This window comes from Photinus pyralis, unplaced genomic scaffold, assembly GCF_008802855.1.
Source record: "Photinus pyralis isolate 1611_PpyrPB1 unplaced genomic scaffold, Ppyr1.3 Ppyr1.4_LG1, whole genome shotgun sequence".
Taxonomy (NCBI): domain Eukaryota; kingdom Metazoa; phylum Arthropoda; class Insecta; order Coleoptera; family Lampyridae; genus Photinus; species Photinus pyralis.
In genome coordinates, this window is record NW_022170249.1 from 32,956,499 (window position 1) to 32,970,733 (window position 14,235).

The window sequence follows — 14,235 nt, forward strand, 5'->3', positions numbered from 1 at the left end:
TCAAGTTAGGTACGTACTTTATTTTAAAGATTTAGTAGGTAGTACCTACACAAAGATCTACATTATGATTGTGTGCAACTGTAATTTTGAAATAACAATGACCACATAAATTTGTTTTACAATGACATCAAAAGTGAGAAAACTGTAATGGAATAAATAATTTAAATTGATCAATGAAGTTTAAAACCTATAGAAATACTCGTTTATAATAATGCCCCAGATGTACTCGGCGAGTCTGATGGCAAGCTAGGAAAAGGTCCAGTTGTCCACTGAATGAGATTATGTTCTTGCATTTGAGATGCTTGGAAATGATCCTTCAGTAACATCTGCGAAAAATTCAAATGTCTCTGGAAGGCTTCATTCTCACGATTTGGATCTCCACACAAACGATACAAATCTACAATTAAGAAATTAAAAACGGTATAAGTATTCGGCAATAAACCTTTTAAAATAGCCGACGCCCACAATTGGACGTGAACATCAGGAATTTTGCTAGCCAATTGCATGGCGGGTGTAACCATATTCATACTTTCTCGGCTATTGCCAAGCGAGAGGAAGATATGACCTAATAATACTAACGAACACGAGGTTAAACGGTTTAAGTCTTCTGAGTTTGCCATTTTTAAAGTTTCACGTAGGTATCTCCTATAAAAAAAAAACTGTAAGTGATCCGACTTTAGCGATCATAAATACTCACTTTGCTTCATTGTATCGGCCTTGAAAGAAAGCCTGCAATCCTTGTACATAATATGCAGCTGCACGAAGACTATGCGACTGTGATGGCAGATTTTCTGGATTAATTCTATCTAGCAAAGCGGTAAACTCTCGCTCCCGTTTCGCTCGTAAATAAACTATGGCCAAGTTTAGATTGGCGAAAGTCCACAACTCCCGTTCGCTAGAAGTCTAACAAGGCAACAATGTTAGATTGATGTAAAACATACACTTACTGCGAGTACGGCTGAAAATTGTGCTTCGGCTGCCTCCATACAATTCATGCTCATCGCGTAGAGACCTAATAATGTGTGCAGTTGAGGTCCATGCCTTTCCAACAGCTGAGGATGCTGCCTGCAAAGAGTAGTTGCCGATGTAATTTCTTGTAACGCTTGGGTTTTATTTCCCATTACCAAACGACACATGATTATATGCTCGAGTAGCATTAATTGGAATACTGACAAGATTGGTTTGTTATCAACAACTATAAAAATGACGTCAGTAATAAAGCAATATGAGATGAGTACGTACTTTTGAGTTTTTCAATTTGTATTAACGCTTTATCTGTATATTTTTGCGCTTTTTCCATGTAGCCGGCTTGCATGCTGTGCATAACAGTCACCAGATAGACTAGGACGTACAGGTGTTCCTTTGGCATCCATAAGAACATATCTCCTGCGCTCGGTCCTGTAACCACTGCAAAAATGTTCTTAGTCGCTTGCTACACAGGAGAACTTAGAGTTGTCGGTATTTTAAGTAATGAAACGAAGAAGTGTGTCTAGCAATAAGCAATATCCATGTGTGAGTGTGTTGGGAGGAGTCGGAGGACGCGCATTAATGCATTAATCCGGCAGTCAGATTACAATTGACAGATGATCAGTTAGTTAGTTAGTTGGCAATCAATGCAATACTAGTCCAGGCGTCAGCGGTTTTGAGGAAATAGTATATTAAGATACAAGTGTATAATCAAGTCTTTGAAGCAGGCGCAACGGGTTTAATGGCACGACGCAAAGCGGAGTGCCTTTAACGTTGCAAGTGCTTTAAAGACCAATTATACACTTGTATCTTATAGTATTTTTTATTATACCTGCAGTATAATTTAAAAATAGGAAATATAATTAAATTTACATTACATCTAAAAATTAGTTTTGCATAGTTTTTGAGTCTTTAAACACGTGTGAATCATGTGCAAGCGCTGCATCTAATTCAGATGCTAAGTTGATTGTCTACCTACATAAATACACACAGAGCACAAGAAACAAGTTAAATACGTGGTCACTCACGAAGGACAAAAGTGCAAGGACTAGTAGTGGTACAGACGGACAAAGTGAGAACAATAGCGGTCCCCCCCAAATCGACGTTAAATCACAAAAAGTGATACAACTAAAAACGGTTTTTCCGCTATTTGACGTTTGGCGTTTTCCGTTTGACACTTCACTAAGCGTGCATTATCTGCTGCTCAATAGAGGGCGCTTTTAAGTATACCTAAATGTGTTTCCCATAAAATGCATAAGGTTAGCAATCTGTTGTATGTGTAGATCTGTGGTATTAGGTATAAGTAAAAAACTTAAAACTCAAGAAGTAGGCACACGTGAATATGTCTCAACTTTGTAGCTATATTGGACTGTTGCTAGCAGTACTGCTGGCCTTACCCAGCATTTATTACAACTTACTTTGGTCCACCTGTACAATAAATTAATAGACGACATTTACCTTCATCTGTAGCCATAATAGTTTGTATGCTTTGCTGTAACTGTTTTAAACACGGTTTCACACTCTTCACTTGACCAGCCATTAAATAGTGGCACACCTAGAAACAATAAATAGGACGTTTGCCCATACAAAGATCAAGATACCTGAAGAACCAAAAAGAAAACCTTCAAGTATTCCTTTTGATACACACTTCCCGTCCATGTTTCAATTAAATGTCCAGCTTGGTTCAGAACTGGCTGCACTTCTTGTAGCTTTTTGTCAATTAATAGTAACTTAAAAATATAAGCGTTCAAGAATTCAATAAGAGAATACTAAAAGATTTACCATTGCTTTACTTAGAAGGAACAATACTCGTGTATAGCTTGCACTAGAGATGTGAGCGTAATCAACTCCTACACCTAATAAACTGCTAGCTAATTGATAATCCTTTTCACTGGCGTGTACTTGCTGTAAAATCATACGTAAGTACTACCAAACATTAAGTGAATCACACAACTTACAGCAAGTTGAAAAATTAACCTACAATGCCAATACACATTATGCTGAGATAATTCGACGGCCCTTCTTAAAATGTGTTTGGACGGTGCTAGTTGCTTTTGTTGCTCGTACAGTTCAGCCAAAACGCTCGCAGCCTCAAACTTAACATCGTCGAATGAGTTGATCATTTGAGACAGCAACCACTGAAATTTACACAATTACCGAAACAAACGACAAAGACCTGCAAATTACAGCCTGTTCCAAATGTGTTTTCGCTAAATCGACATTCTTCGTATGAGTAAGTAGAATATTGCCTAATTGCAGGTGAGTTCGTGCCTCAACCCTTGGAGGAGGTTTAAAATTAAAGACCGCTTGTAAACATCGAATGCACATCTTAATCATAGGAGGGCTAGATGTACGAAAATATTCGGCTAATCCTAAAAGAGATAAATACCAAGCGTCTTGCGATGACGCCATTGTTGAAAACGAATTATTTTAATTTAAATTAATAACTATTCGAGCCTTTTAAATTGTTATTATTGTAGCAATCTAGGAAACGGCTTGTTTATAATTATTAGTGACATTTAATAATTAATTCATTAAAACTGGAGCTATTGGTAACATTGTAAACAGTGTTTTATATACAGGGTGTCTCCGAACACTGAACAGATTTTATTTACAGTTCGCCTATAACAAGCTTGTCTGCATACATTTTAATCACTTTACAATTAGCTTTTTATGAAATTAAACTTTCGACGAATTGGCGGCGAGTTAACAGGCACGCAACTAAGCAAATTGCGTAATGGATAATTATGTAGGTCGCTGGCCAAGTAGTTTTTATAATAACCTCACGGTATAAGTTTTGTTATTAATTTATAAAATCATTGAGGTAAGAATTGCTGTTTAGTTACAGACAAACAGACAGCAATACAACATTATAAACCACCTCGAGGCCCGTTAATAAAAAGCAATAAGTGAAAAATTATGGTAGGTACTACCATTGAATTTATAACTACTATATATCTATAAATTCAATGGTACAGTCACTGTAAAACTTTAAAAGAAAACGTAGTTTTTATTTTTACACGGATTATTTGTATCGAGGAATCAAAAGTAAGTAATGAGTTCACATTAAAATGTATGCGTCGTAATATCTGCGTCTTGTAGTGTCCGCGTCCCATTGTCTGCGCCCCAATGTCTGCGGTTTATTCCCTTTGTGGTCTACTGTCTTGCGGTCTAATGTCTTGTGGCCCAATGGCACCCATACTCTTTCATGAAATCATTGTATGTAATACATATACAATGATGAAATGTTATATATAAATCGTGATTGAAATGAAATCTTTTTCATTATTCATGCTACGCCACTGAGTAAGGCGCATGCGCAGACCACGCGACAGTCAGCTGTCACATGTCTGATGCTGTTTATTTTCCCAATCTCTTCCATAAATAAATAAACGTCTTCAATAAGAAATCAAATTTTAAAATTTAAATGGGTTGGCTCGATGCCATTAATTGTTAAACTCGTATTACCCGCAATTTTCTCGTGTGCTTATTGAAAATGAGCTTTACATTGCGATGTGCTTCTCATAAAGTGGAAGAGGTCTTATCAAACATCACTTGAATAATCCCTTTCTTGTATCAACTATCCAAAAACCTGCACATGTATGAGGCGTTGGCGACAGACCCGAATCTTGACATGGCATCGGAATTCACACAAATCGACATCACCAGGAATCGATACCCATTCTGCGTTGTATGGACTCCAATACCGTTTCTTACTTGGTTATTTCCAGTAATTGGGCATATGGGCATAGCTTTATCTTCTGGCATAATTAGAGATTTTGCCGGACCCTACTTTGTATCCGAAGACAATATGGCTTTCGGAGATCCTTCAAAGTATTGGCAATTGAAGTTTAATAATGCAATCGGAGGTAGTGCCGGTTGGGATCGTGCAATCACAGAAGCATCAGATATTTACAAAGAACGCATGCATAATCTATTTTGTGATAACTGTCACTCTCACGTAGCCACAGCATTAAATTTGATGCAGTATAATAATTCAAGTAATTGGAATATGGTAAAGTTAGCATTTTTAATGTTAGTGTATGGAAAGTATGTTAGTTTTGTGGCATTCTTGAAAACGTGGTTGCCATTTCTTGTCCTCCTTACAATTATTTTAGTTATATCATTAAAAGTGTAATTTATGTGTATAAGTGTATTTTTGTAATGTAAATATTAAATGTTTAATGTATCTAAAGTAGAAAAATTAATAGTCCATCTATCTTTGTAAGAGTATATACATGGAGTATACCTACAGTGGGTTGGATTGGTACAGCAGGCTTGAATGTAACCCCTACCCTCTTAAAAAAAATAAATTTAAAAAATGTGCATTGTCATATTTATTCAATAAGTAGATGCAACTGTATTCATTTTAAATTATTTGCAAACTGCAGTTGTGCTCTAAGCTATAGACGAATTTTAGGACCTCACTTAGGCATTATTATAATCGCAAATCTGATCCCTCAATTACCATATGTGTAATTCTTTTCTTAACAAAAGTTTGTTGTGTACTTTAATATACACTGTGTCCAAAATATGATATCTATGATGGACTATTCCCTTCCCCTGCTTAATCAAAAGAAAATATCAGAATATAAAAAAAAATTACATCTACCACTTAATTTTTCCACTTCTATTTTTATAAATTAAATTTGCAGCAAGTAGATCATAATTCTAATGGTATTGCTTAAATTAAAATTTCTGTAAAGAAACACTGCAAAGACAGAGCCCCAGGCTGTTCACATGACAACTTCACCATCTTCCCATGTACAATGCTGCATGTTGTTCGGCAATTATTCAACTGCATACCTGCTAAAAACATTAAAAACTTCTTTATGTCAATGGTAGCAGTAACTACAGAATTAACTTCAGTTGCATCTGCATCATTTGTGTTCTCAAGCAATTCAGTATTATGAGCAACTACAACAAAGACCTCTAAACAGGGGAAATACAACTCAAATTCTCACCTGCAAATGATTCAATGCCGAGATTGGAGAAATGAGCAGTTAAGCTAACAACATCTGTTTTGATGCGTAAACTCAGCTTACCAAACTTTGTTGCGGAGACGATTAAAGAGTGGCCCATGTTTTTCATACGCTCTACTATGCTTTTAATTGGTTTTAAATTAGGCATCTGCATTGAAACCTGCAGAAAACCCTGCCAATTCGATATTACACTAAATCATAACACAATCTTACATGAAAATCGTTAAACTGAGGTTCGGCGTATTCGCCCCAATGTTTCCTACCGATGACTTCAACTGGTATATCATGAACGAGGTGACGATTTTGTAGACCTTCAGTTGATGTCTAAAACAACATCATTAACACCAGAAAATTAGTATCCGACTGACCAATTCCATTTCTAATGTGAGACAGGGAGCTTGTTTGTTGGTAAGTTTCACCTTTAATGATTTTGCATTTTGTTTAACCGTTGATAGGGATTTCAGCAACATTGCTAAGATACAGCGGATAAATTGATTATACTGAAAAATGTTAACATACCAGTAGAAAGTCCTAGGTAAATTTCATTCTGTTCGTGCGAAACACCCTCCAAATTAAATTCTCTAAAGTAAAAGTTTACAGGTAACTCGCACCATACTAGAGGTCTTCTAGGTCCGGTATCATCGTCGGGAATGATGAAGTATACATGTCGAATGGTAATTCGCATCACACATTCCTTTGATAACTTTGATAAACTATTTACAGTCGCTTAAATGATATTATTAAGTTATGTAAATCGTAGTCATAAGGAAATATACTTAAAAAATCTTTCATTGCAGCATTATCTACCAACACCGCACGGAACCGCATTTTAAAAACTATTGTACAAAACTAACTAAGAACTGTTTACATAACCTTAAAATATTTCTTTAAAATTATGGCGCCAAAGTGTTACGGCGCGTGTTTCACATACCTCTGACGGCGGTATTAAAAGTAGCTCACATGCAATAATAAACACCGTGCGTGAAGTATGCAACCATCAAGGCCTATTTTGAACGAAATTAGTTTTACTTGCAGAATTGAAAAATTTGATTTGTTTTAAATTCAAAAATGTTCCAATGCAAATGCCAAAATCTAACATCCAACCAACGTGATGCAATCACCTAATCCAATCGGACCTAAACCTTTAAGCTTAAAAGCCGCTTTACATAGGCAATTTTAAATTCGCTTTAAAGCCGCTTTACATTAGGCAATTTTCGTGCAATGCAAGAGCAATGCAAGTTAGAGATACGTTACTGCGCATGTTCATACGCAATTCAGGTGCAAGAAAAATAAATAGAGAAAGTTCTATTTCACTTGCAAGTTTGGCGCAAGTTCTAGTAACTTTTCTAGTAATTTTGTCAATACCACAATTTATTTGGTTTCGCGTGTGTTATTTTGTGTGTTTTTTTAATAGCAAGCGCCACCATATAACAAACTGTAGCCAGCTTAATTTCCTTTTGTTTGCTCATACCTAATGGTCAATTTTATTAAGTTTCAAGAATAACCTTCTGTGTAAACAAACTGAAAAGTTTCAATTTTTGAAAAATATGTTGTCAGTACTGCAACACTTTTCTGAACTTGCACAAAAGTTGCAACACAATTGCATAAATGTAAAACCGTAATAAGCAATGCAAGGCAATTTTAGATTGCATTGCACAAGCCTTGCATTGTACTAAAATTGCCTAATGTAAAGCGGCAAGCGGCTTTAACAATCACGGACACTGTCCTCCAGATCATGTTTTCACTTTTCAAGTATTGTTTGAAAGATAAAACTTATTGTACCTATTTGCTAAAAAGAACCACTTTTCTTCTTTTTTCTCTTTTACACGCTACGGTTACCAGTTCACGCAAAACGCTCTACGCACGTGAAAAGATAAATGTATCAAATTTCGTAATCGTTCAAAATCTCTTTTTTGTATTTCTAATTGTTTATTTGTTATTACAATATTCTGAAAGCTGGAAGAATGATTTAATCATGAAAAATACGTACATTCAATCCTTCTGATCTGGAGATTAAATTACCGAACTTCCTAATTTTTTTTGTATGATCAGAAGTTAAATGAATTTAAGACAAAAAAAAAACTGTAATATTAAAATGCAGTTTGAATCAATTAGCGGCGGAGAATAGAGCTATGTAACGTACTGGATATTTGGGAGCGTTAAAAAATAGGGAGTACTTACGCCGCTTATTGAGCAGAACGAATGGTCGAGTAGAGTTTTCACCAACTTTTCTTTCGGCCCGGCACACGACAGTAGTAGTATCATGTCATCGCAAACAGCAAGATTCCGACTTGTTTGTTCCTTCCACCAACATTTTTGCGTGCGCACTAAGTACAAGGACGGACAACACGGCAGGGAAAATCAAAATTATGAGGAGTAATAACAATACAAGGAAATTTTTAAAGTGAGGACAACGTACGTTATTTATGTATGCAACAGAAAGTACATGTCCAGAACAAGGTTCTGAGTACAAACGAACGGTCAATTTTTCTAGTTACAATTACAAACGAGCGTTTTTAGAAAAAAATGTCCAATAGAACCAGTTCAGAACACACAAACAAGTCAATATCTGTACTTATTTTTATGGCGAAGTATGCAGGGTGGGTCATTTCAAAAGATCCGCAATATGATATCGTTATACGATACACCTAAAGAGACATATTTGGTGATGATTTTTACTCGTTTCCTTCCATAGGATTTCAATAGTAATTTTTTCATTTCTGATTATTGGTTTCCCTAATTATTTTGGAGATAAAGTCTATTTAGGTTTTTTGTAGAGAAAAAATTACGAATCCATGTATATAGCTTTTAATTTTTTGGACTTTGAAACCAAGAAATTAAAAACTGGCGCTTTTAAGAAAATCAGTGCTACCATATATGACAGTTTGAGATCAAACAAAGCTAACTAATGACAAATTTTTGTTTGATTTGATAATTCCATGGCATTACCGTCTTTATAAAATAGGACACTATAGTATGTACGGATTCGTAATTTTTTTCTCTACAAAAAACCTAAATAGACTTTATTTCTAAAATAATTAGGGAAGCCAATAATCGGAAATTCAAAAATTACTATTGAAATATGGTGCGTTCGTCAAGTCACCACCCCGTATAGTATGCTAAGCTTCCGTTTACTCCCCTAACGTAAACCGATTTGGATGATTAATACTCCATTAATATACGACCAATCAGATTGGTAATTGTTTCAAATTCTAACCAATCAGATGAATTTTTATCTGATTAAAAGCTAGGTAGCTTTTTATCAGCGATAAAAATGTGCGTAGGAATGCGTAAAATATATAATTGTTATTAATCTCCCTAAAATACGCTCGATCTTGGTTTTAAATCAGGATAATTTTATTTTTAATTCACTCAAATTTTGTTGCTTCCTGGAAAAAACTGTCGAACAAAAGCACATGATAAAATCGCTCCAGCTAATATAAAGCTGTCGCGATTTTATCACACTTGATCTCTAGTTTTTTCTGTTGCAACAAAACTTTCGTGTAAAAATAAAATTATCCGAATGAAAATCAAGCTCTTGTGTATTTACTCCCGATTAATGAACTAGATGGGAGTTTTCGTACACCCTGTAGAAGTATAAATTACCCTGTGGAATTATTTGAGTAAATATTTAAATACACACTGCTTCTTTTTTTTAACAAATTCATATGTTAACCTTTTTGCATATCTTGTCCGTTTTTTAATCGAGATTTTTGATATCGACGGACAACTTTGAAGAAGTTGAATTGGTGCCAACTCGTGACGTCACTGCCATTGCGCTGTATCGTGCATTGTGGGATCGCACTGCTCGTATTCCGCTCTCCATCTTTGATTTCTGCTGGGGAAGTAAAAATGTCTCTGTTATCCGCACGTTTGGCTGCTACTGCGGCAAGGCGTTTACCAAATGCTGTATCGCAGGTAAGTTTCTCGTTTTATTATTTCTTTCTATTGAAAGTATTTAATGTGCTTCAATTGTAACATTTTTCTTGACACTGCAACCTTGTGACATAACCGGTACAATTTCATTCTTACATAACTCCTCAAATTTTCGATAAAATCATTTACGAGAACGTTAAACAATTGAAAATGTGAAGAGAACCCAACTCCTTAGTGTTGAACTCATTATGTAACTCCAATCTGTTATATCTAGGTTAGTGCCCCAGCAGCCGTCGCCTCACGTAAGCTCCATGTAACACCTAGCAATCATGGTGCGGAAATTAGTTCGATCTTAGAAGAACGTATTTTGGGATCAGCCCCTAAAGCAGATCTCGACGAAACCGGACGAGTATTGAGTATTGGTGACGGTATCGCTCGTGTGTACGGCCTTAAGAATGTACAAGCGGAGGAGATGGTGGAATTTTCATCCGGTCTTAAAGTAGGGATGCTTATTATACGGTTTAATCGCGTAATTAAAGGGTGCTGATAATTTTAGGGAATGTCCCTTAATTTGGAACCTGACAACGTAGGTGTTGTAGTGTTCGGTAATGACAAATTGATTAAGGAGGGTGATATTGTGAAGAGAACTGGTGCTATTGTCGATGTACCAGTCGGCGCCGAGCTCTTAGGACGTGTCGTTGATGCTTTAGGTTTGATTTTAATATTAATAGTTAATTTTTAGTAACGACATTGTAGGTAATCCTATTGATGGTAAGGGGCCATTGAATGCAAAAACTCGTTTCCGTGTTGGAGTAAAGGCGCCCGGTATTATTCCCAGAGTTTCCGTCAAAGAACCTATGCAAACCGGTATTAAAGCTGTAGACTCGCTTGTACCAATTGGTCGTGGACAGCGAGAACTTATTATTGGAGATCGTCAAACTGGGTATGGTTATTACCTACATTTACACATTTGCGACCGTTCAACTATTATTTCACAGTAAAACCGCTTTGGCCATTGATACAATCATCAACCAAAAGCGTTTCAACGAAGGAACAGATGAAAAGAAGAAGTTGTACTGTATCTACGTGGCTATCGGTCAAAAGAGATCTACGGTAGCTCAAATTTTGAAGAGGTTAACAGATTCGGGAGCCGATAAGTACACCATCATTGTATCGGCCACAGCTTCCGATGCTGCTCCTTTGCAATATCTCGCTCCCTACTCCGGCTGCGCCATGGGAGAATACTTCAGAGATAATGGCAAGCACGCCCTGATTATCTACGACGATTTATCCAAACAAGCTGTGGCTTACCGTCAAATGTCCTTGTTGCTTCGTCGTCCACCCGGTCGTGAAGCCTACCCGGGTGATGTCTTCTATCTTCACTCGCGTCTACTTGAACGTGCCGCTAAAATGAGCGATGCTAATGGAGGTGGCTCATTAACTGCTCTTCCAGTAATTGAAACCCAAGCCGGAGACGTATCCGCTTACATTCCAACCAACGTCATTTCCATTACAGACGGTCAAATCTTTTTGGAAACTGAATTGTTTTACAAAGGTATCCGACCTGCTATCAACGTCGGTTTGTCTGTATCGCGAGTAGGATCAGCTGCCCAAACTAAAGCCATGAAGCAGGTAAATTCGCTTTCAAATCAAAATTATTTTTCTTCCAACTTTTCCATTCTTAAAGGTTGCCGGTTCCATGAAATTGGAGTTGGCTCAATACCGTGAAGTAGCAGCTTTCGCCCAGTTCGGTTCAGATTTAGATGCCGCAACTCAGCAGTTGTTAAACAGAGGTGTTCGTCTAACAGAATTGCTCAAACAGGGCCAATATGTACCAATGGCCATCGAAGAACAAGTTGCCATTATTTATTGTGGTGTCAGGGGTCATCTTGACAAACTGGACCCATCCAAAATTACGAGCTTTGAAAAGGAATTCTCTCAACACATTAAGTAAGCTTCCCAAATATATTAGAACTCTCTCTGTACGTTTGTCGTAGATCGAGTCACCAAGATGTTCTACAAACCATCGCAAAAGAGGGCCACATTTCTGAGTCCACCGATGGTAAATTAAAGAAAATTGTTGTCGATTTCTTGGCGGGATATTCCGGTTAATTTCAAGGTTGTTAATTATATAATTTAAAAAAATTAAAAGTGCTTATTGCTAGTCCAGTTTTTTGACATGATTCTTACTTGTTACAGTTTGTATTGTGGCTGTGGCTAAAAATAAGCCCATGAAATTAGCTTAGATCATTGTGGCAGTCATCATTACTGTAATTAGAAAACATTTCGTAAATAAAGAAGAGTAATAACCCTTTTTTTTAATTGTACTGTTATCTGTATTATGTTTATTGCCTATATTACCTATTTCAATATAAATGTCACTTTATTTGATGTGTTTTTATTTTATTAAGACCTATTAATTAACAAGTCACAATCATTTTTCAGACATACTTTTGAAACTCGATTAAATCTTCAGAAATAGGGTCATAATTTGGGGGGGAAGTAATTGGTGGGGCGAAATTTTTGAAAATCATCTCCAAAATGTTTATTATTTCTACTTTTAAGAATCCTTAGTTTTTATAGTTGGTATTCTGCTAGGACATAAACCTAATGTTTACACTGCCCCCTATCCTTCCATAACAATGCAACATTGTTATTATACCACAATTTTGAGAACGGCCGCCATCTTGAATTTTTTTTAATTCGCGAAAATCTGGTCTTGTAAGACGGCTGAAACAAATCAGCCGAAAGGTGGTGTAGCAAGTTGCATTGGACTCGTTTCTTTCAGCCATTTTACAATAGGGCAGATTTTCAGAATCTCATTTGTATTGGGGTAGTTAATTTCATATGTAGGGGGTTGAGTGATAGAGCAGACGGAATAACACGGTTTATTCCAGTCTGAACTTCGCCCCATTGAATCGCCCATCATGTAATGTAATGTATAATATCTGCATTGAATTAGTTATAAATTCAATGATATCTGTTCTTTGTATAATGTGTGCCCAATAAATGTCATTATTATTATTATTAAACTTTATGCTGAAACATGAGAAACTAGCTTTCTTCCAACAAAAGATCAATGCAGTAAGCATCTAACTTGTTATATTTGTGTTCAACGCAAAACTTCATTAGAAAAAGTTTTAGTGCCTTGGAAGAGCCATGCTACATTTTATACAGAACTTTAGAATTCCACCAAAAATACCAAATACATTCTGAACGATAAAGGGTAAATAAATCCGTTGTAGGTAGATTGTATTCTTTTAACCTGAAACACCATTACAGAAACTTAGATCAACCAAAGATCATACTAAGAAGTGTATCATTCAATAAATACCATATTTTAAACAATTAAGATTAAGGGACTATACGGAAACTCTACTGAGAACTAATAAATTTTTGTTTTTTTATCTTTTTTCATTTAAAATAAGTATTAGAAATGCTCTTTATAACTACAGCTACGTATTTATAGCGAGTTTAGATTATGAAATAAATTTCGAAATCGATACGCTTTAGAAAATGTTTCTACTATAAGCACTTCATTACAAACAACTTATTCCTTTAGCATTTGAAATACGAAAATTTTTTTGAGTGTAGGGTAGGGAAGTTTATACAGGGTGATTCCTATAGTACCTGCCACCGTTTGGGAGCGTGTAAGTGGTGCGTAGGGGAGTATTTTGATATAGGACACTTGGGGTCGGAAATCTAAAATAAGGGTGCCAGAGCCAAATTTACCTTCTGGAATTTCGCGCCTGTAGGTAGGCAACCCAACCGGCCGGCGGTGCACACGGAGCGATCTCAGGCGGCGATGTGTGGCTGACACTTGATCAGAATTTTGTTTAAACCCACGAAATCCCGTCTGCAAAGACGCGTATCAAGTGAATAAACACTATGGCAATAGTATAATAATAGTTGGCTAGATGTAGGAAGTGCATTGAGAACAACGGTGGCCACGTTGAACGCTTGTAAACGTTGTTGCTTTTGACTGTCGTTTCCCTCCTTCCCTCCCATGTCGCTTCCTCGCGCTAACTCGCTCTGCATCGCTCCGCGCGAAACGTCGGTCGGTTGGGTTGCCTACATACAGGCGTGAAATTCCAGAAGATAATTTGGTTCTGGCGCCCTTATTTTAGATTTCCGACCCCAAGTGTCCTATATCAAATACTCCCCTAGGCACCCCCTATACGCTCCCAAACGGTGGCAGGTACTATAGGAATCACCCTGTATATTAAAACCTCGAAAGCGTTATAGCAGCAAAGCTGTCATCATCAGCGAACAACTGATTCCTGCGATTCATTTGATTTTTTAGATCTTAAAATTCATTTTCCTCGTGTTTAATTCTACTACTTAAAGTGATCAACAAGATAAATTAAATTATTTAAAATTATTATCAAGATAATGAATATGATTTGATTTT

General features: G+C 36.4%; 4 protein-coding genes across 6 annotated transcripts; 2 read left to right on the forward strand and 2 right to left on the reverse strand.

Annotated features, from left to right (window-relative positions):
• Nucleotides 1-3,473, reverse strand: LOC116159629 (MAU2 chromatid cohesion factor homolog). Its single transcript, XM_031472655.1, has 10 exons — nt 3,154-3,473; nt 2,925-3,104; nt 2,749-2,871; nt 2,568-2,696; nt 2,425-2,521; nt 1,243-1,407; nt 948-1,195; nt 698-903; nt 443-645; nt 1-397 (listed from the first exon to the last, which is right to left on the reverse strand). Exons 1-10 carry the CDS (start codon nt 3,376-3,378, stop codon nt 204-206), a joined length of 1,770 nt encoding a protein of 589 aa, XP_031328515.1. The 5' UTR covers nt 3,379-3,473; the 3' UTR covers nt 1-203.
• An 817-nt stretch (nt 3,474-4,290) lies between these two features.
• LOC116159709 (transmembrane protein 222-like) lies at nt 4,291-5,260 on the forward strand. Its single transcript, XM_031472755.1, has one exon. It carries the CDS (start codon nt 4,565-4,567, stop codon nt 5,102-5,104), a length of 540 nt encoding a protein of 179 aa, XP_031328615.1. The 5' UTR covers nt 4,291-4,564; the 3' UTR covers nt 5,105-5,260.
• Nucleotides 5,261-5,578: 318 nt separating this feature from the next.
• Nucleotides 5,579-6,861, reverse strand: LOC116159708 (checkpoint protein HUS1-like). Of its 2 annotated transcripts, none has more exons than XM_031472753.1 (6): nt 6,725-6,861; nt 6,468-6,674; nt 6,317-6,420; nt 6,162-6,272; nt 5,931-6,108; nt 5,579-5,883 (listed from the first exon to the last, which is right to left on the reverse strand). In XM_031472753.1, exons 1-6 carry the CDS (start codon nt 6,774-6,776, stop codon nt 5,651-5,653), a joined length of 885 nt encoding a protein of 294 aa, XP_031328613.1. In that variant the 5' UTR covers nt 6,777-6,861; the 3' UTR covers nt 5,579-5,650. The 2 variants fall into 2 exon arrangements, with proteins under 2 accessions (XP_031328613.1, XP_031328612.1); XM_031472752.1 differs by having other exon boundaries at nt 5,931-6,120.
• A 2,851-nt stretch (nt 6,862-9,712) lies between these two features.
• On the forward strand, nt 9,713-12,210 carry LOC116178032 (ATP synthase subunit alpha, mitochondrial). Of its 2 annotated transcripts, XM_031497306.1 has the most exons (8): nt 9,713-9,866; nt 10,099-10,323; nt 10,381-10,534; nt 10,581-10,767; nt 10,823-11,456; nt 11,512-11,774; nt 11,822-11,943; nt 12,024-12,210. In XM_031497306.1, exons 1-7 carry the CDS (start codon nt 9,801-9,803, stop codon nt 11,934-11,936), a joined length of 1,644 nt encoding a protein of 547 aa, XP_031353166.1. In that variant the 5' UTR covers nt 9,713-9,800; the 3' UTR covers nt 11,937-11,943; nt 12,024-12,210. The 2 variants fall into 2 exon arrangements, with proteins under 2 accessions (XP_031353166.1, XP_031353158.1); XM_031497298.1 differs by having other exon boundaries at nt 11,822-12,210.
• The last annotated feature ends 2,025 nt before the right edge of the window (nt 12,211-14,235 follow it).

Excerpts from the sequence above, each read along its gene's own strand:
- LOC116159629 (XM_031472655.1), bottom strand. The coding sequence starts at position 3,378 with ATGGCGTCATCGCAAGACGCTTGGTATTTATCTCTTTTAGGATTAGCC. Across the intron at positions 3,105-3,153 it reads AAACACATTTGGAACAGGCT|TGGTTGCTGTCTCAAATGAT; the intron begins GTAATTTGCAGG and ends TGTAAATTTCAG. Across the intron at positions 646-697 it reads GGCCGATACAATGAAGCAAA|GAGATACCTACGTGAAACTT; the intron begins GTGAGTATTTAT and ends TTTTTTTTATAG.
- LOC116159709 (XM_031472755.1), top strand. The coding sequence starts at position 4,565 with ATGTATGAGGCGTTGGCGACAGACCCGAATCTTGACATGGCATCGGAA.
- LOC116159708 (XM_031472752.1), bottom strand. The coding sequence starts at position 6,776 with ATGCGGTTCCGTGCGGTGTTGGTAGATAATGCTGCAATGAAAGATTTT. Across the intron at positions 6,675-6,724 it reads TGCAATGAAAGATTTTTTAA|CGACTGTAAATAGTTTATCA; the intron begins GTATATTTCCTT and ends ATATCATTTAAG. Across the intron at positions 5,884-5,930 it reads CGGCATTGAATCATTTGCAG|TTGCTCATAATACTGAATTG; the intron begins GTGAGAATTTGA and ends TCTTTGTTGTAG.
- LOC116178032 (XM_031497298.1), top strand. The coding sequence starts at position 9,801 with ATGTCTCTGTTATCCGCACGTTTGGCTGCTACTGCGGCAAGGCGTTTA. Across the intron at positions 9,867-10,098 it reads TACCAAATGCTGTATCGCAG|GTTAGTGCCCCAGCAGCCGT; the intron begins GTAAGTTTCTCG and ends TGTTATATCTAG. Across the intron at positions 10,768-10,822 it reads ATTGGAGATCGTCAAACTGG|TAAAACCGCTTTGGCCATTG; the intron begins GTATGGTTATTA and ends ATTATTTCACAG.